The 24887-nt window shown below is 53.3% G+C and overlaps 8 protein-coding genes across 8 annotated transcripts; 2 read left to right on the top strand and 6 right to left on the bottom strand.

Moving 5' to 3' along the window:
- Positions 1–66: 66 nt before the first annotated feature.
- On the bottom strand, positions 67–2178 carry NCS57_01233900 (uncharacterized protein; the record flags this gene model as incomplete). The annotated part of the gene is made up of 3 exons (XM_053062016.1): positions 67–1727; positions 1780–1858; positions 1909–2178. The coding sequence occupies 3 exons, from the start codon at positions 2176–2178 to the stop codon at positions 67–69; spliced, it is 2010 nt and encodes a 669-aa protein (XP_052908544.1).
- A 278-nt stretch (positions 2179–2456) lies between these two features.
- Positions 2457–3041, top strand: NCS57_01233800 (uncharacterized protein; the record flags this gene model as incomplete). The annotated part of the gene is made up of 2 exons (XM_053062015.1): positions 2457–2658; positions 2716–3041. The coding sequence occupies 2 exons, from the start codon at positions 2457–2459 to the stop codon at positions 3039–3041; spliced, it is 528 nt and encodes a 175-aa protein (XP_052908543.1).
- Positions 3042–3056: 15 nt separating this feature from the next.
- On the bottom strand, positions 3057–4213 carry NCS57_01233700 (GPN-loop GTPase 2; the record flags this gene model as incomplete). Its single annotated transcript, XM_053062014.1, has 3 exons — positions 3057–3725; positions 3773–4098; positions 4150–4213. The coding sequence occupies 3 exons, from the start codon at positions 4211–4213 to the stop codon at positions 3057–3059; spliced, it is 1059 nt and encodes a 352-aa protein (XP_052908542.1).
- Positions 4214–4707: 494 nt separating this feature from the next.
- On the top strand, positions 4708–9483 carry NCS57_01233600 (Lysophospholipase NTE1; the record flags this gene model as incomplete). The annotated part of the gene is made up of 3 exons (XM_053062013.1): positions 4708–4994; positions 5042–7947; positions 8120–9483. 3 exons carry the CDS (start codon positions 4708–4710, stop codon positions 9481–9483), a joined length of 4557 nt encoding a protein of 1518 aa, XP_052908541.1.
- A 1201-nt stretch (positions 9484–10684) lies between these two features.
- On the bottom strand, positions 10685–12457 carry NCS57_01233500 (uncharacterized protein; the record flags this gene model as incomplete). The annotated part of the gene is made up of 2 exons (XM_053062012.1): positions 12346–12457; positions 10685–12219 (listed from the first exon to the last, which is right to left on the bottom strand). The coding sequence occupies exons 1-2, from the start codon at positions 12392–12394 to the stop codon at positions 10685–10687; spliced, it is 1584 nt and encodes a 527-aa protein (XP_052908540.1). The 5' UTR covers positions 12395–12457.
- A 970-nt stretch (positions 12458–13427) lies between these two features.
- On the bottom strand, positions 13428–14905 carry NCS57_01233400 (3-isopropylmalate dehydrogenase; the record flags this gene model as incomplete). The annotated part of the gene is made up of 7 exons (XM_053062011.1): positions 13428–13628; positions 13699–13733; positions 13786–13902; positions 13956–14550; positions 14636–14707; positions 14762–14782; positions 14855–14905. 7 exons carry the CDS (start codon positions 14903–14905, stop codon positions 13428–13430), a joined length of 1092 nt encoding a protein of 363 aa, XP_052908539.1.
- Positions 14906–16917: 2012 nt separating this feature from the next.
- Positions 16918–19044, bottom strand: NCS57_01233300 (uncharacterized protein; the record flags this gene model as incomplete). Its single annotated transcript, XM_053062010.1, has 1 exon — positions 16918–19044. The coding sequence occupies one exon, from the start codon at positions 19042–19044 to the stop codon at positions 16918–16920; it is 2127 nt and encodes a 708-aa protein (XP_052908538.1).
- Positions 19045–20909: 1865 nt separating this feature from the next.
- On the bottom strand, positions 20910–22418 carry NCS57_01233200 (uncharacterized protein; the record flags this gene model as incomplete). Its single annotated transcript, XM_053062009.1, has 1 exon — positions 20910–22418. The coding sequence occupies one exon, from the start codon at positions 22416–22418 to the stop codon at positions 20910–20912; it is 1509 nt and encodes a 502-aa protein (XP_052908537.1).
- Positions 22419–24887: the final 2469 nt, after the last annotated feature.

The raw sequence follows: 24887 nt of genomic DNA, 5'->3' as shown, positions 1-24887 counted from the left end.
CAATTACAAGTTCTCATGACATTGGACAGTTGATTTCACCGGCTTGTTACCCTCCAGCGTTGCTCCCTATGCTCCATGAAGGGAGTTGAGAAGTAGCACATCCACCTTGGATCCCTTTTCAAGCGTTCCCTTTCCGCTGGGCAGACAAACCAGAGCGTTGGCTGATCTCAGGCTGCCAACCTTGGAGCTGCGCTGGCCGCCAGTGCTGGTGGCCGAGAGGAGGCCATCTTTGCCCACTGTCACAACTGCCCGGTGATACTCTGGTCGAGGATCAAGCGGGAAGTCATGGGAGACGATGGCAGGGACCTTTGGAAGACCGACTGGTGAAACGCCAGATAGCTTGTGAAGAGATGGGAGCACAAAGAGGTGGAAAGTGACGAGAGCAGAGGCCGGGTTGCCAGGGAGCGAGAAGATGACCTTGGACACGCGCTGGCCTGCATTGTCCTTGACCGGAACCGTGGCAAATGTCGTTGGCTTTCCTGGCTTCATGGCCACACGTCCAAAATGAATGGTACCGCCGAGAGCACGCTCAATCGTGGGCTTGAGAAGATCGAGCTCGCCCATGGACACGCCGCCAGTTGTGATGAGCATGTCTGCTCGTCGGAGGCCATCACGGAGCGTCTCCTCCAAAGAACCAGACTTGTCTCTAGCGATGCCAAGATCGATGACATCAAAGCCCCATTCTTTGACGGCGGACATGAGAGTTATGCGATTTGTATCGCGGACTTCGCCGAGCTTCAACTCCCCTGGACGGTTGTACTCAACAATCTCATCACCAGTCGACAAGACACCCACCACAGGTCGGCGATAGACCTTTGCCTCTGACACACCCACAGAAGCAAGGAGACCAATCTCACCGCCGACGCCGCTGATGGTCTCGCCCTTGTTGAGGATGACAGTGCCCTCTTTGACGTCGCTGCCGACTTCGCGAACGTTTTCTCCTTCCTTGACGCCTTCGACCTGAATCTCGACTTCTTTTTCCTCCTTTCCGTCATCTGACATTGTCTTGAGGATCGTGTCTTCTACCATGACAACTGTGGTGGCGCCAGGGGGTAAAGGTGCTCCAGTGGTGATTCTGGCGATCTCGCCCTCCTTGAGAACACCGACTTCTCCGGGAGCAGCATGAGATACTGCTGTGACGGGGAAGACACCCTTGAGTTGACCATCTTTTGGTGCAACAACGGCGTAGCCATCCACAATGCTGGCGCGAAAACCGGGAACATTCTCCTTTGCCCGCACATCCTCAGCCAGGACTGAGTTGATGACTGACTGATCAACCTGGGCCGTGATGATCTCTGGCTCAGGGGTATTCTTTGAGATGATGTCGAGAGCTTCATCAACTGGAAGCATGCGATAGGGAGATTCTCGATATCGACGTGACGGGCCCAGGGCAGGATCATTGGACAGAGCAGACTCTGGCTTTGTGTGTCTGACGAGGTTTCCGTGACCATGACCATGACCATGCCCATGCCCGTGATGATGGCATCCGTGACTGTGACTGGCAGCAGGTTGGGGCTTTCCACCGGCCAGGCCTGCGTCTGACTCTAGTTTCTTTACTCCCCCAGCGTGGAGAACTCTCGAGTTGGCCCCTGACGCCTGGAGGCAAGCATGGGGAAGAGTCTTGACGACAGCCTGGAGATTCTCTCTGGCACCCTTGGGTGAGCCAGGCAAGGTGATAATGAGGGTTTGGTTACGGACTCCAGCCACTGGGCGCGACATCATTGCAACTGAAGCTTGGTCAGTTTGGAATTAGAATATGAGATTGAGCATTCAACTTACAAGGGGTGACGGCAAGAGATGCTGCCAACATTCCGTGGACTAGACCTGGAGCTTGCTTGTGCAGCAAGGGTGTAACTGCCTATCCAAAGCATGAGCATACCAAATCTCTACAAATATTGACAATCTTACCTCTGGAGTGCCATCTCCCGTTGCAAAGCCCGTCCCACCCGTAGTGATGACGAGGTTAACGGCGTTTGGGCCGTCCGTCCAGGCCATTATCCGGGACTGGATCGCCCGAATATCATCCGTGACAATTGCAGTCTCGTGGATCTCCCACTTCCCTTCGCCCTCATCTTTCAAGACCTGGTTGAGGATCGGGCCTGAAGCATCTGTGGATGGATCCTGGGCCGCCGTGGTTGAGACGATGAGGAGGGCGGCCTTTAAGGGACCGGAAGCCATGGTGAGGGCAGTTGAAGTATCCAAGTATGGCTTTCTCTTAGCAAGGCGTATATATCTTCAAATATCCAAAAATGCCTGAGATGCAAGGTTGTGAGTGATGACTTGATCGACCATGATCAAGATGGATGGCGGGGGAAGCTCCCCCAATCTGGCTGAGCGGCCCCACTGGTCCGGGATAAGTGGGTCCACCACCGAAGCCAGCCTAGCACGAATTGGATCTCAAAGATTCTCAGTCTTCAACATCCAACTCCATCGCAGCTCGACGCGCCTCAGTCACCATGGTGCGCATAAAAGAACGATATCTTCTTGTCAACATCATCTACCCGCCTGATCCTGCGAGGCCCAACCTACCGGATCTTGTGGTGCGGCATCAGCCTACCATTGAGAAACTATCACCCCAGGCTTTGCTCAAGGGGATTAGGACTGAGATCGCGTCGTTGTTTGGTGACTATGGATCTGGAGCATTGGGCAACATTTCAGGTGAGATATGATCTTTCAGATGCCCAAATTGACGTGTTATGCTCATACGTGCTACAGTGAAATATCTGTCACTGGCTACATCTACCTTTATCCTAAGATGCTCGAGAGCCCACTACCAAATGCTCTGGTCCGCCTTGACCTTTATGGATCACGTACCTGTTAGGGACGGCAGACCATGCATCTTCCGCGTTGTACGCGTCAGCGGAACCATCCGCAAGGCTGAGGAAGAAGCCATTCGCCAAGCAAAGAAGCTCATCCTCGCGGCGAAGGAGGAACCTGGCACCAAGAGCTCCCTAACCAGCGCGCTCGAGAGCCAAGAAGAAATGGTCCTCGACATCACCGATGACTCTGGCGATGAGTCCATGGACGACGCGGATGGTTGAACGGGTATCATTTCTTTATTTCTTCCTAACTACCTTGATCCCACTGTCTGCCGGCACCGACATGTCCCCAAAGTCAGGGTCAAAGGTGCCTGGTTGAGGCGGTGGCATGGATTGTTCAATCTCCATGGCCTGTTCCTCCTGGATGCGAGCCTGCTCTTCTTCGGCCTCGCGCTCCATCCGGTCATATTCCGCCTTTTGATCGATCCAGCGCTCCTGGATATCCTGCACCTCCAACATGGACGTCTCGTTCCTCATCGCAACCGCCCAGACAGTATCGTTGGCACCTTCAGCACCACCAAAGACATAGCCACCAGCACGATCAATGACTCGGAGAATATGCATCATGCTCTTCTTGTTCTCGACGGCCAGCACTTCGTACCGCACGAGGCCATAGCTCTCAATCAGATTCCCGATCGCCTCGTTGAGCTTGCCAAACTTTTCGCTTCTTAGCGCTGGGGATTCGGCCTCGAGATGGGGTGTCAGATATGTTAGGTCGTCGACATCGGTGTAGTAATCGAGGTTGAAGGGTAGATCTTCGTATTCGGAGACTTTGTCGATCTTGGAGAGGATGTTGACGTGTGGCATGTCCATCTGGATCATGGCTCGTAAGGAGAGGAGGACGTTGGAGACGTATAGCGAGGGTTGCGTCAGGCAGAAGGAATCGGAGAGGTGGACAGAGACGAGCTATAGGCTGTTAGCTGGGACCTTGAAGACTAACTGGAGGGACTCACCCTGAAGCCAATCTTCTGGAGCTTGTAAAAGATGTTGCGCAACGAGTTGTGATGCGTATACAGTTCCACTTGTCCCGGGCAATCGAATAGAATATAGTCCTCGCCCAACTCCTTCAGTCCTTCTTCTAGCCACTCAAAATTATGTTCCAGCTCCTCCAGAGCATATAGGATACCGCCGTTAGGTCCTAGTTTATCATCCTGCATAATCTCTTCGAGCTTGATCAGGTTGCGAATATCGAGCGCCGCAGGGTAGTTGGTATGATCGTTGGCTGGATCAAGGTTCACAACGGAGCACGCACGCCCGATGGCGCCAAGGAACTGGTGCACTTGTATCGATTAGCATAATATATAGAGGCTCGACATGAGGTCCAGCTCACTGCCATCGCAGTAGGTACTCTTTCCAGAGCCGGGGCTGCCGAGGACGAGTTGCGCAAAGGGCATCTGGAAAGTTGTCGCGGGGATGTCGGGATCAAGAGCACATGGTCAAGCGAGACGCCGACACAGAAAAAAGATAAGCTGGAACAAGCAAACAGACTATCACCGCCTGTATCAGCTAGTCCAACTCAAACAGCTCGATCTTCAAGAAAACGTGGTGTAGTATCGCGACGCAGCTAAAAAAGAATCAAGAATGACGGCAGCGGCAGACAGCAGCCCCTCCAGGCGGCACATGGGCAAATTCAGTGGCTAGTGGGGTGGCCGGTCAAACCTCGGCCCTTGAGCTCCCCCTGGAGCTCCGCACTCCGCTCCACTGGAATCACAAGCTAAAAAAGCTGCGCTTTGAGACAGCAGCCACTGATTTTTCCCTTGTTCATAATAAAACCTCTTCGCCTCTCCAATCTCCCTCCCTCCCTTCCTCCTCTCCCGCCCCTCCCCTCCGCCTACGCGGCTCTCTCCAGGATGCTACGCTATGATGCGCAGCAGACTCATCTTCAGCCATGGCATCTGATCCGTCAAATGCCGCCCGCGTGGCCGGCCTCGTCTCCGAGAGCGTCTCCAACGCCCTCAGCAGCTCAGCACCCTCTGCCGTGAGCGCTATGCCCGCCGCAGCCGCCCATGAGTCCTACAGTTGGCTAGGCCTCTTTGGATGGCTGATCTGGTCCATTTTCCACATCGTCTCGACCATCCTCTACTGGGTGATCCGGATCGCAACGATTAATTTTCCTTCCTTCCTGTACCACTTGTTCTCTACAAGCTGGACAGTCACCATGAACGCGACTACGCTGTATGTTGCACTACGCGCTTCAAGATGCACGTCGCTAATCCCAACAGCATGTTCATCATGGCGGGCCTCGTCTCGGCGGTGAGCTGGGTCGTCAGGTATCGCATCCTCAACATGTACTCGCGTCTGCCTCCCGAGCCGCAACGCAAGGAGCCAGAGATCGACCTATTTCCGGATACCCACGAAGGTGGCACCAAGTCGGGTCTAGCCAATTACTTGGACGAGTTCTTGAGTGCCATCAAAATCTTTGGTTACCTTGAGCGACCAGTCTTCCACGAGTTGACTAGGAGCATGCAAACGAGGAAACTCATTGCCGGCGAAACCATCAACCTGGAAGAGGAGAAGGGCTTCTGCATCGTAGTCGACGGTCTGGTTGAGATTTTTGTCAAGTCGGGTCGAAGTCCTCGTGCAGCTGCCGCGTCTAGAGGACGTCTTGACCTAGACTCTTCCGATGAAGATGATGTCCCTCCTGGTCAGCAGACCTACCAACTTTTGACAGAAGTTCGCAATGGCGCCCCAATGTCATCGCTCTTCTCTATCATGTCTCTGTTCACGGAGGATGTTCGACTACGTCCAAACGATGACGACGACGATGTGCATCCTGCAAAGAGCAGTGGGCTGAGACACCCAAGCTTCTCGAAAGAGAACGTGTCTCGTGTCCCATCAGATGCGCACATCTCCATGCCGAGCTCCCCTCAGGATGATGACATGGACCCCGAGGCAAAGAAGCATAGTGGGCGCGGTACTCCCAACCTGGATAATATTGCCAACGCCAGAATCCCGCCCATGTCTCTGGACGGATCTACTCCTCCTCCTGGAAGACCACCTATGCCCACAAGGGCGACCTCGAGCTCAGCCCACCCAGACATCATCGCTCGTGCTACCGTTGACACAACCATCGCGATCATTCCTGCAAGCGCTTTTCGGAGACTTATCAAGATCTACCCGAAGGCCACTTCACACATTGTCCATGTCATTCTCTCGAGATTCCAGAGAGTCACTCTCTCCCAAGCCTTCAACTACCTGGGTCTCACCAGTGAGGTGTTGCAGACGGAGAAGAGCATGATCAAGTACACAATGTGTCAGCTCCCCAACATCTTGCGGGGTGATGCTTTGGAACGGTTGAAGGAAAAATTCAATCGCGAACGGGAACGCACAGGAGAGGGAGAGGAGACCAAGGGCATCGCTCTACACAATTCTGCTGCAACTCGCCGACGAAGGTCTAGCACGACCCTTCGAAAGGAGGCTGTACTGCAGTCGATGACGAAGCAAAGACCGGCTTCGGTTATTGCCAGCAACATTGCACCGCTTCGTGAACGGGCTTCACCACATACCCCGAGCCCTGGTGACCTCTTGGCGAATATTCAACTCGCGCGTGGTGGTGGTCGCTTCCCTCCTGATCAGCGATCAGTTTCGGGAGCGTCGTTGAGACGGCAAGGAACCAACCCCTTGGATGACCGATTCTTCAATGACCCGTTCGATTCGAGAAGACATGCTCGCATGACTATTGATCCGCGAGAGTCGGTTGATGAAGACAATCTCTTCCGAGCTTCTATCTTGGAGTGCATGTTCAAGTCGCTTGGCTTGGACTCAAACGCAAGTGCATCTCGGGAACCGGAATCAATGGAGGGTTCTCCCAGGCTTGTCTCACTGGACCAACGCCGATCAAAGAACCTGTACTCTCACAACAATGCCTTTGGATTCATGGGCCCTTATGATGGTTCTGCGGACGGGGAAACCGAGTCGGTGACATCGAGTGGTATGGCTCTTCATGCGCCAGTCAACGCTCAAGTGCTGGCTCACGACATGAGAGATGAGGTTGAGATTGTCTTCTTCCCCAAGGGCTCTGTTCTCGTGGAGCAAGGGGAGAGAAATCCGGGCCTTTACTATGTTGTTGATGGCTTCTTGGACATTGGCACAACGAGTGACGACGATCCGCATAACATTTTGCAGTCCAACGGAATCGGTTCACTCCAGCCGGACCCTTCCTCGCCAGATCCATCTGAGATGGGATCATTCCCTAATCTGGCAAGAACGGAGGCTGCACGAGACCGGGTTGAAAGCCAGAGTCAAACTCCAGCAAAGCACCGTCGAAGCGTTGCTCTCGTCAAGCCCGGTGGTCTGGCTGGCTACATTGGAAGCGTGTCCTCATACAGGTCATTCATTGATGTCGTTGCGAAGACGGATGTGTATGTTGGGTTCCTTCCCCGTGCTTCCCTGGAGCGAATCGTGGACCGATATCCAATCGTTCTTCTGACGATGGCCAAGAGACTGACAAACATTTTGCCGCGTCTCATCCTGCATATCGACTTTGCTCTGGAATGGGTTCAAGTCAATGCGGGACAAGTCCTCTTCCACGAAGGAGACGAAAGTGAAGCCATTTACATCGTCCTCAATGGCCGCCTTCGTCTTGTGCAAGACCGAAAGGGCGGCGGAGTGACTGCACGGGCTGAGTTTGGACAGGGAGATAGTGTTGGCGAGCTTGAGGTGCTCACGGAAACTGCTCGTCCTGGGACTCTGCACGCCATCCGAGACACGGAGCTGGTGAAATTCCCCCGAACCCTGTTCAACAGCCTGGCGCAGGAGCATCCAAACATCACCATCAAGATCTCCAAGATCATTGCGTCCCGGATGAGGGCAGTGATGAACGACACAGCCAAGTTCTCCAACAAGGACACGGGTGCTGGGCCGAACACGTTGATGCGCAAGTCAACGATGAACCTTCGGACAGTTGCCATTTTGCCCGTGACAGCAGGCGTGCCAGTTGTCGAGTTCGGAAATCGCCTGATGAATGCCCTCGCACAGGTTGGTCCTGCAAATGGAGCCACATCTCTAAACCATGCCGCTATTCTCAACCACCTGGGCAAGCATGCCTTCAACAAGATGGGCAAGCTGAAACTATCCCAGTATCTTGCAGACCTGGAAGAGAAGTACGGTCTGGTTGTCTATGTCGCAGGTAAGCTCTAACCGTTCTCTTTTCCTTTCAAATGTTATGATGAGAAATTTCACATCCCAGAGGCAAAGCCGATGCTGGTCATTTATACTCTAATTTTTTCCTGAATATGTCATTCTACACAACATTTCTTGCAATGCTTGTCGAGGCTTTCACTAACATGTCGGTCTCTTAGATACCAATGTTAACTCGCCATGGACGCAAACCTGCATCACCCAAGCCGACAGCATCCTACTTGTGGGGCTTGCCGAAGGCTCCCCAGCCATTGGCGAGTATGAGCGTTTCATGCTTGGAATGAAGTCTACGGCCCGAAAATTGCTAGTATTGCTGCATGCTGAGCGATACTCGCGCCCTGGCCTGACCAGATCGTGGCTTCAAAACCGCATGTGGATCAATGGTGGTCATTACCACATCCAGATGGCCTTTAGGACAAATGAGATGCCTGTGCATCCTCCCTCCAAGAGGTTGGGCCAGGCACTCAAGGAACGTGTCCAGGTGTTGCAGGCGGAAATTCAAAAGTACACATCTAGAAAGGTGCATCACACGCCATACTACTCCCCGGACACGACCTTCAAGGGCGACTTTCATCGATTGGCTCGGCGACTCTGCGGCAAGTCTATTGGACTTGTGCTTGGCGGAGGCGGCGCACGAGGAATCACACAGATTGGCATCATCAGAGCCATGGAAGAAGCCGGTATCCCTATCGACTTGGTTGGTGGTACTTCAATCGGCGCCTTTGTCGGAGCATTGTACGCACGGCATGCAGACGTGGTGCCCATGTTTGGTTTTGCCAAGAAGTTTGCTGGGCGCATGGCTAGTCTCTGGCGGTTTGCTTTGGATCTTACCTATCCATCGGCATCTTACACGACAGGGCACGAGTTCAACCGTGGCATCTTCAAGGCATTTGGCGACACGCAGATTGAAGACTTTTGGCTTGAATATTATTGCAACACGACCAACATCAGCAAGAGCAGGGCCGAGTTCCACACAAGCGGATACGCATGGAGGTACATCCGGGCGTCCATGTCTCTGGCGGGCTTGCTTCCCCCGTTGTGTGACGAAGGCAGTATGCTACTCGATGGTGGCTATGTTGACAACCTGACTGTTTCACACATGAAGGGTCTGGGAGTGGACATTATCTTTGCTATCGACGTTGGAGCACTGGATGATGACACACCCCAGACGTATGGAGACTCCCTCTCTGGAGCATGGGCATTCGTCAACCGATGGAATCCATTCTCGTCACATCCCAACCCTCCAACCTTGGCAGAGATCCAGGCGCGGCTGGCGTATGTCTCAAGCGTGGATGCCCTGGAGCGAGCCAAGGCGATGGCAGGATGCATCTACATGCGACCTCCGATCGATGACTACGGGACCCTTGATTTCCACAAGTTTGACGAACTGTCTTCACTGGGATACAAGTATGGACAAGAGTTTTTGCAGAAGATGAGGGATCAAGGAGTTTTGCCATTGGTAGAAGAAACGGAAGCCAAGAAGGCATTGAGACGGACTATGGCGCCTAGACGAGCGAGTATTTGATTGCGTTTACTTGAGCTGTTAAAGATCAAAGTACAAGAGCAAGCATAGACACACTCTGTTATAGATATGCCAGTAGATTGACGTTGAATACGCACGAGTTGACGTCTTACAACATGTGTCCCATTAAAAAAAGGAAGCAAGTCTCGTGGATCTTGTGTTACGGGCAACTGAGACTCTTGGCATGCGGGATGACGATGTTCCAAGTCCTGATGGTGGCCAAGGCCAGGGGTGACATCATGAAGCATGGATGAGGCTTCGAGTTGGACCCTGGGGCGTCACACCAACTGGCGTCAGCCATGGCCCAACCGTCACTGGTGACAGGCACATCCAAGGATTTAACTGGAGATGATGAGGTTCAAGCCGAGAAGCATAGCCTTGAGTGACATAAAGCAGCCCTGCTCGTTTGCGGGGGCGGCGAGAAGTTTATAATGACGACTTGGGACCTTTCTCGATATGTTAGAGGCATACATCAAAGCTGAACAGAAACGCGGTTGGTGACTAGGACAGATTTCATGTCACAGATGAGAGACAATACGACATGTATTGACGTCTGATCGAGACATATGCACACACATACGGAATACATATATCTGCTGGCTTAACTCGTCAACTACACAACCACTCGCAACGATATCTCTTATCCTCAATATCAGCTCTATCAACTACTAAATCCACATTTACAAAGCCGCCCCTCATGGCAAGAAGACGAGACACAGCCTCAGAACCTCCCCGAAGCCATCGCCATCACTCTTCAAGACAACAACCACCTTCCCACCGCCAACGTCCCATCCAACAAAAAGAATGCGGCTTCGACTGGACGCCGGGCATCGTACTCGCTCTGCTGGGCGCTCTGACGCTTTTCAACTATGATTTCAACAGATATAAAAAGAAGCATGACGGGCGTGAGAGGGAGAATTGGGATGATGAGCGGGGGAGGAGGAGGTATAGGTCGACGAGTAGGCGTGGGAGTGAGGATGATTATTATGATTATGGGAGAGGGAGGAGGTTCTCTCGATGAATTTCATAATTGAATGGGCACAATGAATTACGCAGCAACAGAAAGTATTGGCAAGGAATGTATTGTCAAGTTACTATTGTGACAACAATAAAGAGAAAGCACAAGGACAGAAAGACAGTTTTGTGTACACCATCTCATCCACCCCATCCCGGGATATATATACCACCAAACTCCAAAACCCATCTACGCCTTGGTCGCCTGAGCCTTGGCCCCATTGACCAGGGGAGTCTCGGTCTTGTTGGCAATCTGGACATCCGCCGCCCCGTTGGTCACGGGCTTCTTGAGCACACGGCTTTCTGCCTGCTCGACCAGAACCTCAAACACCCGCTGGATGTGCTCCTCTTCCACCTTTGCCACGCCTGTGCACACGCGGATGGCGAACTTGCGGTTGATGACGGTCGCTGTGAGGAAGAACTCGCCGTCTGCGTTGATTTTCTCGTATACGGCCTCGGTGCGCTCGTTGATCTCCTCTTCGGAAGAGCCGTTGACACGAAGGGTGACCAGTCCGAAGCGTGCTTTGGTGAAGACAGTAAAGAGATCAGGTCGAGACTCGATCTTGGCCTGCAGAGATTCTCCCAGCTCGACGCCATGACGAACATGAGCCTGAAGCCCCTTGACGCCAAAACTTCGGAGCACAAACCACAGCTTGAGGGAGCGGAATCGACGGCCAAGGGGGATCTGCCAGTCACGGTAGTCAGTGACGAGCTCGTCGTCGCTGAACTGGTTGCGCAGGTAGGGCGGCTTGATGCTCAGGGCCTGGATGAACCAGGCGCGGCGGCGGACCCAGACGGCGGAGCAGTCGAAGGTGGTGAGCATCCACTTGTGCGGGTTGAAGCTGAATGAGTGGAAGGATGAGAAGGCCTTGGCGAGGTGCTTGTTCTCATCGAGGAGGAGGGCGGTTCCTGCGTAGGCGGCGTCGACGTGGACCCAGATCTCGTTGGGGGTGTCAAAGGTGGGCTTGAGAGCCTCGACGACAGCCTCAAAGTCGTCGACGGCGCATACATCGGTAGAGCCAAGGGTTGTGGTGATGTAGAAGGGATGCAGGCCCAGAGCGCGGAGGTCAGAAATGGTAGTCTCGAGAGCGACGCGGGTCATGGAGAAGCCATCTTCCTCAAAGACGGGAACAGTAGCGAAGCGGACGCCGAGGACCTGAGCAGCCTTCTTGGTGCTCGAGTGAGTGCCCGAGCTACCAACAGCAACAAGCTTGCTCCTGAACTCCCACAGAGCCTCCTCCTTCTCGTCCGTGTCGTCAGGGAGGTGAGCAGTAACAGCGGCGAGGTACTTTTCACGGGCGGCCACCATGTTTGTGAGGATAGCCTCACTGGCGCTTCCGTGGATGACACCGCCGCCATGGGTAGATCCTCCACTCAGGAAACACTCAGGAAGACCAAGAGCCTGAGCGAGCCAATCCATGACAACAGTCTCAAGCTCAGTAACAGCCGGACTACAGATCCAGTTGAAGTGGGCGCCATTGAAGGCATTGGAGTAGAGCTCAGCGAGAGCGGCCGGGTAACTGCTTGAGCAGGGGAAAAAGGCCATAAAGCGAGGACTGGCCCAGTGAGTGATGCCGGGAAAGATCTTGGTCTCGATGTCGTGATGGATATCGGACCACGGCTCAGGATCCTGAGGCGGCGCCGAGGGGAGAAGAGGCCGGAGGTATCCGGGCTTCACGTCGGAGACGACGCGATGAGAGGCGACATTTTCATCCCAGTCGACGACTTTCAATGTCAGTTAAAATGATCTTCTCTGCGAAGTTGAGATGTCCGTGGAAAAAACGTTCCGAATTCCGAGTGCGGGGGAGGGGCAACTTTCAAAAAGCATCATGACATGGGAGTTTTACTCACTCTCATCGATGGCCGCCTTGGCCACTTGACGAAACTCTTGAGCGTCCATGGTTCTTTGACTTGATCTTGTTGTTGTTGTCCCTGTAAAAGAGTGTTTGTTGTTGTTATAGAACGAACTTCTGGAGGAAGACAGCTGCCCTTTTATTCTTAGTCCAGCTGAAGAAAAGAGCTCCACCACCCACTGCGAAAATCGACCGAGGTCGCAGAATTACGGAACTACACCATTCTTCCGCGAGTGGCGTGGGGAGACAATATCGCGAGTAAAGAACAATATCATGTCCCATGAGAGGGGTTAGAGAACAATACTGAAAACCATGCAGCCCGGCTAACACCGCACTGTTGTCATGATGGTCAACGCACCCGCCATCATCATTCGGAACCAGGTCATGATGAGAAACCGATGGCTAGCCGCGCGTAAGAAATGCACGCATGTCAAAAAACATGGAGACTTTCGACGCCCTTAAGTAGACATTCATCCAATGATGCCCTGTCCCGGATATTCGGACAATCGGGGTTGTCAACGTCCGTCCGCACCAAGTTTTGGAGCTAGCCGAAGTCCGAAGTGCCGTCCGTGGCTTGCGCTTGAAGAACAATAGAAACCGTCTCGATGCCCCTTGCAGGTTTGCTTCGAGTTTAAACAGTGATTACTTTTAATTGGGGGTATTCACAGTGTAGATGCGTAACGTTATGCTGGCATCTCGATCATGTCCTTGATTGTTGTACTTGAAAGCTGAGTCTCCAACACCACTATTGAGGTGCCCTGCATCGAGATCATCTTGACGTACTGCAGTACTGTCATGGCCCTGATGAGAGAAGCCAGTATTCTGCGCTTGCTCGCTGGTTCAAGGTCCAGCACGACCAAGGAGAACAAGGTCAGGAAAATCGATATCGAGTCCAGCAGGCAGTATATTGGCCGAAACCTCCACGTCCCCAGCGCACCGTCCCGCTTTTCTGTCAACCACTGCTTTTCTCCACCACTTCTGTTCTTGATTCGTTTCGCTTCCCAGCCACTATTTTCTTCAAATCTTCCCTATTTTCCCGTTTCAACCTCTCTGTCTATTCTCCTTTTCGCCTGAGACATCTCACGCCTTGAGAATCTTGACCAGCTCAGCAACGATGGCATCTCCTGCTTCTGCGGTGCTCGTGCTGCCGCCCATGTCCTTGGTTCTCAGCCCGGCGTCGATGGCGGTGCGGACCGCGTCCTCGACGATTTTAGCCTCGTGGGCGAGATTCAGAGAGTACCGGAACATCATGGCCACGGAAAGGATGGTGCCAATGGGATTCTGGAAATCATGTCAGCTCTGTACTTGTAGCGAATCGATAGGAATCGCCTAAAACGGGGTCTTGACGCACGACAATCCCTTTCCCTGATATGTCCGGCGCGCTACCTGTCATCTGCGTTAGCGACTGATGTCTACATCAACAGGATAGGAGTCTCACCATGAATTGGTTCATAGATACCAGGCACTGGAGAGCTCGGAATCCCGCAGAGACTCGCGCTCGGGAGGAGCCCTATGCTTCCAGCTATGGCGCTCGCCTCGTCGCTGAGAATATCCCCTGAAAACACATTAGCTAAATCGTCTTCGAGGTGGACGAGGGGCCTCGCTTACCTGCCAAGTTGGGCGCTATCATGACGCCATTCAGCTGCGTCGGGTTCTTGACCATAATCATGGCCGCGCTGTCAATAAGCTGATGCTCAACCTTCAGCTCAGGGAACTCGTTTTTATAGACCTCCTCAACGACAGAACGCCAGAGTCTGCTTGTCGCCAGCACGTTTGCCTTGTCTAGCGAGATAACCCGCGAGTCTCCCCTAGTCCTGGCCAGGTAGCCGCCCATCCGCGCGATACGCTCGATTTCTGGTTTCGTGTAAACAGCAGTGTCGAACGCATTGTGCCCATCGTACTCTTTTCGCTCTCCGAAATACAGGCCTGAGGTTAACTCCCGGACTAACATCATGTCGATGCCGCGGCAGACGGACGCCTTCAGGGGGGAGGACTCGACGAGGGCATCGGACGCGAAGAAGCAGGGGCGGAGGTTTCCATAGGCAGACATCTCACTGCGTAGCTTTAGGAGGCCCTGCTCCGGGCGGACGGCGCCGGTGCCCCATTTAGGGCCGCCGATGGCGCCGAGGAGCACGGCGTCGGCGGCTTTGGCGGCGGCGAGGGCCTCGTCTGTGAGGGGGGAGCCGGTCTGGTCGATGGAGCACTGGGGAGAAACGCCGAGGTTAGCAAGAGACTTCTCTCGTGAATGTCTTTGGGCTCGTGTGATCCGTCGTCGGGGGACGACTTACCCCTCCGAGCAGGAGGTCCTGCAGATTGAATTTGCCAGCAGTCGGGCTCAGCTCCTCGACCGTCTTGATAACCTGAATCCTGCGTCAGACGTGCTCAATTGCCGGTCGCAAATACTAGACTCGTACCTTGATTGCCTCAGCGACAACCTGTCAAATAACCAAAGTCAGCCTCTCTCCGTCCAGAGTTAAGGGTGGGAAAGCTCGGGAGTAGTCAGTCACCTCTGGACCGCAGTGGTCGCCCGCAAAAACAACAATGTTGTGTTCCGCCATGGTTGCAATACTTGTTTGTATCAACCTAGCCAATGAGCAATGGGGGATGTCGTAGGAAGGGAGATTGGAAAAGGAAGTGAGGGGATTGAAGAATATATTCGAGAAGAGCGAAGTCGGGGACGGCTTGGAGGAGAACCCTAGGTCCCCACCCCCGCCTCCCCACCTGCCGAGATCGGAGAGGGAGGAAGCTTCAGCCTGCTTCAACCCGCTTCAATTCAAGAAAGGAACGAAGGTGATGTACAGAGCGGGACCACATAAAGGCAATATGGAATATGATCTCATACATACGTAGCGTTCCTTGATCGGCCTGTTGGATACGGATACGGAGATACACTTGTTCGTAGATGTCACCTCGGTCTCAGTTTATCGATGCAACACTCCTCACCACTTCACATTACATCCGATATTACATCCGAATGCAAGCTTCAAGAGTCGCCCTCTTAAGCACCAAGGATCACCTCTGTGAACCGCATAAATGGCTTTTACTAGTTACCTACCAGCTGCCAGCCCTGCTCCCCTGTAGCACCGTCCTCCTGGCGGTGTCGTCTTGTCGCAGGTCCTTCCAGTATGTCGGCGCCTTTGCAATAGTGGTAGCTCGTAGCGGCCGTGGAGGCTTGTATCGACGGCTGGAGCTTTTTCAGACGTCACGGACAGCTTACGGAGCGCGTTGAGTGTCTCGCTAGCGGTCTGGCATCTTGCCAGCGGGCTTGAGGCGTGCCGAGAGGGCTGGCAGCGGGTGAGAAACTTGACATTGAGCGAAGATCGTAACTTGTCTCATTCGATGGTGTCGACATCCGTAAGCGTAGGTGGCCGAGACTCCGGTGGCCGAAAGACCCCCCTCCCGACTTAGCAAAAGCATCACCCTGCCGATCTACCTGCTACCCACTGGAGTTGCTGTTCAAGAGAACAGCGACACTATTGTCCCTGGCAGAGATGGCATGTGGTTTCCTGTGAACAGACTCACATATGCAAGTCCGTTTCGCTACTTTAGCTTTCCAAGGTTTTCGATTTGCAAGATATTTACTGATGTATTCCAGCTTTTTAGATGTTTTTCTGATTACATCCGACTTCCCGACATCTAAGTTCGTCATCCAAGGCAAGAGGTGGACCTCTTATTCATAGCTCAGATGGCACGGGGTCGTAAAAAAACTTGAGACACCAAGACGCCCGCGTCAGCTAAGATGGGAGAAATATTTATAGTCTAAACATAAGCAAACAGAGATATAAATAAGGGGAATTAGAATATAATTACCTTTTAATACTATTTAATTACTTATGATATTTTTATTAAAAGCCTTAGGCCTTAGACTTAGTCTATTTTGCCGTGATAGCTGCAGAGGGTTGGTTTGGTGTCTCATGTTTTTTGACGACCGTGTGGATGGCAAAGAAACGTGCCAGAGTGAGTTCCCGATATGCACCATTTCCCTCATCGGCTGTTCTAAATGAATCAAGTCTGGAGCTCTACGTTCCGAAGGAAAAAGAAGACGCCTGGCTCCTATGTCTAACGATTCTTCAATCACACCGAGACCAGAAGCAGCTAACCCTTCGCCAGGCGCCACCTATCCAACACTTAGATGTCCGGTTCCAGGTTGCGATGTCTAGTACAACACGCCCTCGGCCAAATCTTCCATGCGAGACCATATCAAGAAGAGGCACCCAGGGATTCCTTCACTCAAATGCGACTTTCCAGGCTCTCCACCTGCATCAGAGATCTGAACATCTCAAGTTGGAGTTTCCGTGCCCAGTGGAAGGCTGCTCAAAAACGTCAACGTCGAAACTCGGGATCAAGAAACATGTCGAGGTTGGACATGAAGGCACCTGTTTCCCCTGCTACGAGGGGCGCTCCTTGTCGGAAAGAAATAATAAGCTACGATGCCACCCACACAGCTTCAAACCTGTGTACGTAAGACAGTTCTTTGTCGTGAAATTTTCAATCTTATCTTGGGGGTTTCAAGGAAATTTAGTTACTGTCGTAGGACCTAACTATGTTGTCTACACGAGGAGAACACCCCCTAGTTCTGTGCAAGAGTAATCTCAAGAATCTGGCTTGGCGATGACTGCGTCATTGTCATCATGTCATCGAAAGCGTCGTCGAGCGGCGTGACATATGAAAGTCCCTGCTTGGACTGCTTTGGCCGTTGTCCAGTAAACACCAAACCAACCGCGACTCCTTCCTTGTTAAAGGCGATGCCGCCTGAGTCACCAGGTAGAGCAAAGACACCATCCCCAGTGGTACTAGCCTGAGGGTGTCCGATGACGACACTCTCCACCGACGAGTGATCTCCCATGTATTCATCATCGAGCAGGGTGCTGATGGGTTTGAAGTCTGGTGAGAGGACACCCGCCGTAGGACCAGTCGTAGAGGCAACCTTCCAGATTGTTTCGTCTGGCTTGATATCCTTGAGCGACCCAGGCTCTGGCTTGAGAAGTGTTCCACAGATATTGCGAGGTGGGCAGAGATTGTAGTCCTGGTACTTAGCTTTCCAGGTGTCGAATGAGGGAATCATGTTGGCTCCCTGGCGAGCTGCATCGACCTCAATCACTGCCCAGTCCAGGCGTCGTTTCCCTTCAGTGGCAGGCTCCCTGACGGCCCTGCGACCAAAGCCCGAGGCGAGCACGACGCGGCCGAGCTTGTGGTTATCTTGGTCAAAGAAGTTGAGTTTGTCGGCCTTTTCCTGGGTCGCGGTCCTGACAGCGGCATCCTCGGGGTCTGTCCCTGCCTGCAACTCGAACCGGATATCTTGGTCCAAGCTCCAAATGGTGTAGTTATGCTTGATTCTGGCCGGGCTTTCGACCAGCGTCTCTGGGAACTGGCGGACCCCGAACCCCTTGTGGTCGGCTTTCCAGAGGTTGGAGTAACGCTCGGGGGCATCCGGAACCCTGGTCTTGGAATCCTCTTCCTGTTCCTCTGGCGTCAGACCCTGCTTGGTGTCCTCGTCGAGAGGGCGGATCTTGGTTTTGAGCCTGAAGCCGTCCAAACAGGGACGGATGACGTGGTAGTTGGTCAATGCAAAGTTTGCCGAGGGGGGTTGGCCCTTTCGCTGTATTTGGAGGTAACATCCAAGTGTTCCGGAGCTTGGATTCGTTGTGTTACCTTGGTCGTCTTGGAGATACCGATACGCACCCATGCTTTCGCCCATGTTGACTTGACGTTGATACTCACCCTCGATGAGATGGTTACCAGCCTCCCTTCGCTCACGCACCTTCTTTGCGCTTCCGATGAGAGGATTGAGAGGGAACGGATATCTCTCAGGCATGTTGTGCTCGATGTGGATATGGATGGTATCCCAGCCCATGCGCGAGAGTCCACGGGCGATGTCCTGGGTGATATCGGGCCACCGGGATTCATCCGACTTGTAGTCAACGGAAATGTAGAGAGTGACTGGGTTGTAGGAGGGTGTTGAGTGAAATCCCATGCGGAACAGAGCGATGGTGGTCATCCTGGACTTGGTTGCTCTATGGACTTCAAGACGTTGTTGAGCAAAGGACCGGATCGTGGGCCATGCTTCAGCCAAGTCAGGTTGGTTCAGAACAGGCCCCAAAAACTGTTCGTCGACTCTCTCATGGGCAATCATGTCGATTGCTAGACCATGGTCGCTACCGAGCACGGTGGTAACGTAGCTAGCCACTGCCTTGACAGCTTCTTTCCAGCTATGCGTCGAGTTCTGCTCCCATTCTGCAATGATTAGGAGCGTTGGGACCGCGGTATCGGCGTCGGGTTCGGCAGATCGCGCCCGGGAAATATCGATGTCTGAGCTGGCGGCCACGATGCCAAGCTCACGTAGGATTTTCCTGGCTTCGCTTTGGATTCTGACAGAGTTGTCACGGATATCCTTGGGTAGCCGGAGAAGGTAATCTCTCTCAAGGGGGATAGGCCGGAGGGTCGGCCAAGCGCAACGGTACGTGGTGGTGATGGGAGATACCGAAGAGTCTGGGACATCGGGGCTGGCCAAGTCCAGGCTGCCCCATTGGCTGTGAAGGTTCTCAAAGGCCCCGGGGCCATACATTTCTTCGAAGCTCTCAGGACCATAGTCGGAGGCCTCGTGGCCATACGCGATTTCGAAGTCCGAGGGCTCAAAAAGGGGGGGCTCAGGTCCTTCGGAGCCTGGTGACTGCCCTCGCTCTGACCCCTCACCCATGACGATCTGGAGAGGGTGGAAAACTTGGAGCGGTTAGAGGTAGGCAGAGAGAGTGTCTTCTGAATACGAACCTATTCGAGGGTTATCGTGATGGAGTAAAGTATCTGGGAAGATGCTGGGAATGCTGGGAGATGCTAAGTGGAGGTTAGAAAGAGAAACTGGGTGCGAGTGTGTGGATTGCCATTTATATCTGCACTGTCACTGCACTATCACTGTCACGCACTGTCACTGTCGCGTCTGTTTGCTAGATTTTGTTGGCGTCATTGACGTCATTTTCCTATCTAGCTTTTTCTCACAAGGTTCTGTTGGGTGGCTCATCTGAGCTGGGGCATTCCTGTTCAGGTACTGACAACTCGTACGGTCGATCCTCTGATAGACCCAGAGGGTCATGACATACACCTTCATAGCTTCAACTGTAAACCTCTGGGTGATAGAGTGACGATCATAATCGACCTGGATAAGCCAGCGTATTATTAGAACGAGCCTTATCGGCTTCAACTACCGGCAGCCGCATCTTGCTGCAGAGACTGTGATACCGTACCCATGCCAAGCCAGTCAAGATGCTCCCCACATGTTCGTCAAGATAGTTTCACCATTCAAGGGGTAAAGTAACACATCAAAGCTGTGTTTCGCATGCTACTAAATACTGTATAGCATTTAGGGATAGCCTGTGACAAGCAACGACAGCGTGTCGGAAGTGTATAATCATCAGGCTAGAATGCAGACGGAGACACGGCGATGTCGTTGACAGCAGTCAAGCACAAGGTACGAAAGCAGGGTCAAGTCTGCCCATCCAGCAAAGTGAGGGGTTCTTTACATGATGCCTGACAAGGCGGACGACACACAGTAAACTCACCATGATCTGCCGACATGGAACAATCCCCAGCTGCATCTCTTGATTATCAGATCAAGCTCATCTTGCGAGTTTTATGTCATGGTCGACAAGGCGAAGAGCGCTTGTAACCTGACAACCGCTAATAATCCGGACATTGCATCGTCCCCCGGCGGGCCGACATCGGCGCGGCCAATCAACGCCGACACCCATGACGGATGCGGTCCGTGCGATAGGGCTTCCATCAGGGGACTTTGGTTGGTTCCATTCCTTCTACGACCTTGTCACCAGATCAGCTCCCTCAATTAACAGCAGAAACGACGGCAACGTTGATGAATTGTGCCAGCGGTAGACGGCAACAAGGTGCGGATGACCGTGTGGGTTGCCTTTGACTAAGCGGGCCTCCAATGCACGGTACCACGTGGCTCTCAGTCCCATCAGCCGACGGCATTCCCGACAGGTTTTTTGGTGAGATGGTGAGACGAGAGTGGTGTTGTCCGCCTTATTTTCTTTTTCGCTCCTCGCTCTTACACCCCTCGACGTGCACGATTCAGGAATGCAACGTTTGACATTCCTACCCCGATCATGCATATTCGCGTAGCGCCGGTCAGATCTAGACTAGGATCCATGCTACAGATGCACAAGAGTCACAGTTGTAAGATCAAGTTATTGTTCAAGTTTCAATTTCTCTAGACAAATGAAGGCAACTGTTTCGTGCCTGATGCTGTATATGTATAATGCTTCCCTTTGACCCCCTTGCTTTTTTTTCTACTCCTGATGATGCATCCTGTAATCCATGCTGTGCAAAAACCGCCTCAAAACTCCAAAAAGTGAAACGGCTTGCTTTATGAAAAAAAATCCTTAGAAACTCCTCGCTGAATGATGCATCCAATCTTGAATCCACAGAAACAGGGTCATGAAAAGTTTCTGTTCCTCCTCTTTTTGAAAAGACAAGCATTATGTCATGAAATTGTGTAGATCTTCCCCCCTCCATTATGATCCATTATACGTGTTATTAAGTTGTCGGCAACTCTTAGGCAACTGCAACTTGGCGTCGTCGTGCATCGTCGTAGCCAGGGAGGGTGCTGGTGCCCTGGAAACGCTCCGAGGGGACCTGCGTGAGTCGGGGCTGGAAGTAGGAGTCGGCCTCGGCCTCTGCGACGGCGTCGTCAAAGGTAGGGAGCTCGTCGTCGACGGGCTCAAAAGTGTTCTCGACGGCAACCTGGACGGGCACAAAGAGGTTGATGTTGGTGTTCATGGGGCCGACGGAGAGGGTCAGGTAGACGATGTAGGTGCGGGCGCTGATGCACGAGTAAAAGGTGGGGAGGAAGATCTTGTTGCCGCCCGTGGGCAGGGTGAAGGGGATGTTGAGGGTGGCGTAGCGGTGGACGTTTTCCTTGCTGGCCTTCTTGTTGCGGCCTTCGGCGCCTTCGTTCTCGGAAGTAACCTCGTGCCAAGCACCGCTGGAGTATCCAGAGTCTCGTCGAGAGACGGGAGCCTCGTTCTCCCAGGTAATGTTTGTGTCGGGGTGCATGGGGATGGGTGTGGTGGTGGAGTATGTGAGCGAGGGGCTGCTCTGGTGCTTGATGCGAGCGCCCAGGTTGGGGAGATGGTTCATAGGAGCGCTGCTGAAGAAGGTGGTAGAGTGCAGCTTGGCACTGACAGAGTTGATCTTGGGGGGAGTGATATCGGCAGAGGCCGTGCTGAACTTGAGGTCGACCTTCAAGTTGGTCTCGGTAGCATTGAGGAAGTTGGCAGAGAGCATGATGGCACCAGGCTGGGAAGCCGTGGTGGTGAGCTTGCCCTGCTTGGCCGAGAAGAGGTTCTTGCGGATAGTCTTTGTCTTGGAGAGGGTGTAACGCTCATCGTTGGGACCAATGTCAAGGGGCGCATCCTCAGGAAGCGAGGGGAGCACCTTGATCATGTGGAAGCCCTCGAGGATCTGGGTTCGGCCCTCCTCGGCAGTGTCCTTGTATGCGCCAGCGCGAATGGCATACTCGATGTGGGCCATGTCGGGAGACTGGTCATTGTGCTCCCAGAAACCCATGGTCGGGGGCAGCTGGAGGTGGTGATCGCGGACGCCAGCATGCTCAACTGGGTGGTTGCATGCGCTGAGGGTGAGCTGGTGCGGGACGACAAAGTTGAAGGGAATGGTATAAGTGCGGCCAGCCTCAAAGACACGAGGGCTGGGGAAATCCGAATCTCGGATGGGCATCCGAAGCTTCATGAATGGCCGGGCGGCGTAGGTAGCACTGGAGTACTGGTTGACAAAGTCAACACGGGTATAAGCAGTACCCGTAAAGAGGATCTCAAAGTCGTCAAAAGCGACATCGCGCTGAGTGTTGACGACGACGTGGCCGGCAATGGTAGAACCAGAGGTGTAAGCCTTGGAGCTCCAGTGCTGGTCGATCTTGATGTCGACGCCGGCAGATTTGGTGGGGCGGGCCCGGTTGACCCGGGGTCCGTTGTCCGATGTGCGAGAGGACATTTCGTGAGAGAGATGTATAATGTGCGAGTTGACGATGACAGAAGGCGTCTCCATGGTGAAGGACATATTATATTTATATATATAGAGATGCGGCGACGGGATGGCCGTTCGCGGGACAGGTCAGGTACAGGTACCGCTACTTTGGTTCGTCGTCTGGCACTGGACCCTGTCCAAGCTGCTGAGGTGCTTGCAGGGGAGGGGGGGTTGATGGCGCCAGGGGTGTGCGGAGAAGGCCCATCGCAAATGTGTGTGCAACCGCCAAGCCAAGAAGGGAGCGCGTGCTCACTGGGGCCCTTCGGGTCTGCAAGAGTTGCTAGATCGCGGTCGAGACTCGGGGCCTTGAGTCTTTTGACGATGGTTTGATGGGGGCCGCAAGATTGCCCAGACGAAACAAGACCAGAAAAGGGTCCAGGAGAGAAGTTATACCCACCAACCTCTTGATAATCCGTGACGATGAGATTCTTGGGTGGATTACTCATAGGAGGGGGAAATTTACATTTTTCTAGTTGGTATTCTAGGTAGACAGCCGCCATCACGGTGGCTTGAGCAAGCGGCGGATAACTTTGAGCACATCATCAGACTAGCTCTCAAGGTGCGGCTCACGGGAATGACTTGGAGACGAAAGAATTTTTTTAGATCCCACGAGGGAGTTGTCTCTTTTGAAAAAGGGGGGGGACAGTTGGAGAAGCTACAGGCAGGATACAGTACAGTAAACAGGGACTATGGAATTGGAGAAGCTCTAGACGAAAAGCATGGACGGACGATGATCACCAGGCACAACCACAACCTCAGGTACAGCACAGCAACACAACAACACAACAAACCTCACAGCGGTCAGAGTGTCAAGCTAGGCAATATCAGAGCAGACACGGGCACGTCGTGCATTGGGAGCAAACACACGTGTCTACAGAGCTTAGCTTGTTGGCGCTCCGTTACTCTAACTTCACCCAGGAGCGTTGCCAGATGAGAAACAGACCCTCTCTTTTTTCTTGCACCAAGATTACTCACGATGCTGCCAGAAAGTGTCCCCATCTTTTGGAGAGGTACTGTACCGGTACCTGACACAGCTCACTTCACTTACAAGCACCAGAAAAAGAAGCAGAAAAAAGAGAGAGACCTGGTGGAGAAGAAAAAACTGACAGGGCTTCTAAGTTGAGCCCACCGCCAGAGACTGGGATTAGACACATCGTGCATGACTAGCGCCGATGGTGGAACCATCTGTGTCCGGTGCCGAAAGGCCAAAGAAAGGGTCCCGCGACGCTAACATCGCTGGCTGTCCGTTGACTCGGAAGGTGTCTATGTCAGTGTCTGTAGGGCTCCTTCCATCCCGTCTGTTCCTCCAACCTTGTTCCTTCCTCGACAATCTCCAGCCGAGAAAGGGAAAGACCACAAATCAATACCTAGGTAGCTAAGAGGAGCCTCTCTTCTATTAGCTCACCAGAAATATTATGTGATTCTCTTATTTCGCAATCCATCGGGTTCCCTTCCGAGCACGTAATCCGTGCGATTGCCCATCTCGACAAAGCCGGGGTGTGATGAGTCGAAACGGAGATGCACAGTTTCGGGAGCCGCCGCTCGGCCTCTTGTCGCTACCACGAGGTCACGATGGTGGCCAGAAAGAGAGGTTGGATGGGGAATGGGTTCGGGAAGAGGATCCCCCTGGTGACTCTCACACTGTCTACCTCACGGACTCGACCGGCATCGCATCGCGCAGTGCATTGCAATCGACGACACCATCGAGCACGTCAGGCACGAGAACTGCAAGGCACCTAGCCACCATCCACCATCCACCACCCATCATCAGCGATCCAATGCCTTCCATGCATGGTTCTCGAGGTTTCTGTCTGGGCTGACCCAGCCAGGCCAAGCAAGAGCCGGCCCGTTTCGGAGACTTGTGCGCCAGTGAGAGAGCCTCACTCGGAGCTGGTCTTCCTCCCCTACCCACCACACACACACGCACACCACCAGGAGAATGCTAAACTTGGATATGGTTATCGAGATCCTTCACGTCACTTACGAGGCCTGACACTTGATGCCTTGGATATTTCATGATGATGAAGCATCAAACTGGAGAAGAAGCGGCCCTTATGACTTCACGAATCCCCACCTCAGTCCATCCGTGTTGCAACATCCATCACCATTGCGCAAACCCTTTCGGAGCTGACCTCCGTGGGTTGGGGGTTGACGCAGAAACACCAGAAACCGTGCAGCTTGCCATGACTGAGAGAAATCCGACATAGGCCAACCGCATGCCCACACATCGGAAATACGGTACGACCGCCATGAGCAAGCACAGTGAGTGTGTATGTACGGCTCGCACGGCAGAAGGTGGGCATCAGTCGGGAATGCCTCATTCCGGCGGTCAGTCAGACCAAGACAAACGGAGAGACGGGAATTCTCTGCTTCAGCTCGCCCTGTCTCGTCTCAGCGCCTTTCTCTATCCCCTATCTACCTTAGGCGAACTATCGTGAAGACCACCCAGGGAGGTTAGGTCCAGGGAGGGGAGAGCGAGCGACCACCGCT

The sequence above is a fragment of the Fusarium keratoplasticum genome, chromosome 10 (assembly GCF_025433545.1).
Source record: "Fusarium keratoplasticum isolate Fu6.1 chromosome 10, whole genome shotgun sequence".
In the NCBI taxonomy this organism is placed as follows: domain Eukaryota; kingdom Fungi; phylum Ascomycota; class Sordariomycetes; order Hypocreales; family Nectriaceae; genus Fusarium; species Fusarium keratoplasticum.
The sequence above is the reverse complement of the archived record's forward strand: the minus strand, read 5'-3'. Positions and strand labels throughout refer to the sequence as shown.